This window comes from Pteropus alecto, unplaced genomic scaffold (assembly GCF_000325575.1).
Source record: "Pteropus alecto unplaced genomic scaffold, ASM32557v1 scaffold60, whole genome shotgun sequence".
Lineage (NCBI taxonomy): Eukaryota > Metazoa > Chordata > Mammalia > Chiroptera > Pteropodidae > Pteropus > Pteropus alecto.
In genome coordinates, this window is record NW_006430726.1 from 6,342,281 (window position 1) to 6,343,550 (window position 1,270).

General features: G+C 57.0%; 1 protein-coding gene across 1 annotated transcript in view; it reads left to right on the plus strand.

Moving 5' to 3' along the window:
• CTSH (cathepsin H) overlaps window positions 1-574 on the plus strand; it is an 11,500-nt gene extending 10,926 nt beyond the window's left edge. Inside the window, exon 11 of the mRNA XM_006905328.3 lies at window positions 117-574. Coding sequence (XP_006905390.1) covers window positions 117-192 — 76 coding nt within the window. The 3' untranslated portion in view covers window positions 193-574. The remainder of the gene's footprint in view (window positions 1-116) is intronic.
• The last annotated feature ends 696 nt before the right edge of the window (window positions 575-1,270 follow it).

The following is a 1,270-nucleotide window of genomic DNA, read 5'->3' on the forward strand; positions in this document are numbered from 1 at the left end:
ATCCCCAAGGCAGAACACACCCAGCACCCACTGCTTCCCTTGTAAAGGCCAGTCAGCCCTGCTGCGCGGCCAGGCCACCCGGGGCTCCACTAAGGGGCCACCCGCTCTCCGCCCAGGTACTTCCTCATCGAGCGCGGGAAGAACATGTGCGGGCTGGCCGCCTGCGCCTCCTACCCCATCCCACTGGTGTGAGCCCCGACGCGGCACCGACTGGACGAAGGGAGGAACGAAGGGCGGCCTGGCCCGCTGGTGGGAACCCCGCTCTGGAGGAAGGGCGGGAGCCACCCCCCCGCCGGAGGGCCAACCTCACACCCTCACCCCGGCCGAGGAGGAGGAGGAGGAGGAGGAGGAGGAGGACCACCAAGCATCAGCCCAGCACTCTCTCGACCAAAGCTGATCACCAGCCACACGCCTCGGGCCTCATTTTTAACTGGCTCATGCCCACGTGTCCCAAGACTGTTCTTTATCTCCAGAGGGCTACTTGTCCCCTTTGGAGAGCACTCCGGTGACTGTCTTCATTGTGGTGTCTACTCAATAAACATTTAGTGAGCACCTGCCCGGGCCGGGCCTGTAAGCTGTGTGCTGGGACCAATTACGACCCTGGGGCTCAGGTCTCTGGAGGGGAGAATGGTGTGCGTGCTGGTGTCAGGCCAGCCAGATGGGGGACCCGGGAGCCAGAGCGTTTTCTGAGGGGGCAGTGGAGCATGTGCCCGAGGCTTTGGCCCTTGGCTCACGTGTGATCCCACCTCCCTGCCGCTCCCAGAAGGGACGCAGCACAGACCTCGCATTTCCCACCGCAGTGACACTGGGCTAAAAAGCCCAGCCCACAAGCAGGGAGAACCCGACCTCCACGGTAAAGCCCTCGATCCCATTCAGGTAACTGCACAAAGCCCCCAGAAGGCCAAATTCCAGTTCTTTATCAAATGCTTTTCTCCCTGCAGACAGTAATGTGTGCAGGTTCGCTGACTCTCACAAACACATACTTTTCATGACAAACTCATTAAACCAATGGAATAAGCCACCTTCCTCTTAATTTCCCATTGTAACAAAAACCCGAGGTTTCTCTCCTAACGACATCGAGAAATGACAAGCTGGTATTAAAAGCTGAGTTGAATGGAAGGTTTACCTGATTCCCACCAGTGGTCACTTCATTCAATGAAGTTTTTTGAACTCAGAATGAAGTTGAAAATTTTAACGACTGCTTTTAGCATCCAGTGTTTGGAAAGGAAGCGTCTGGTAGCAACTCACCACAAGCCTCAGCTGAACGCCG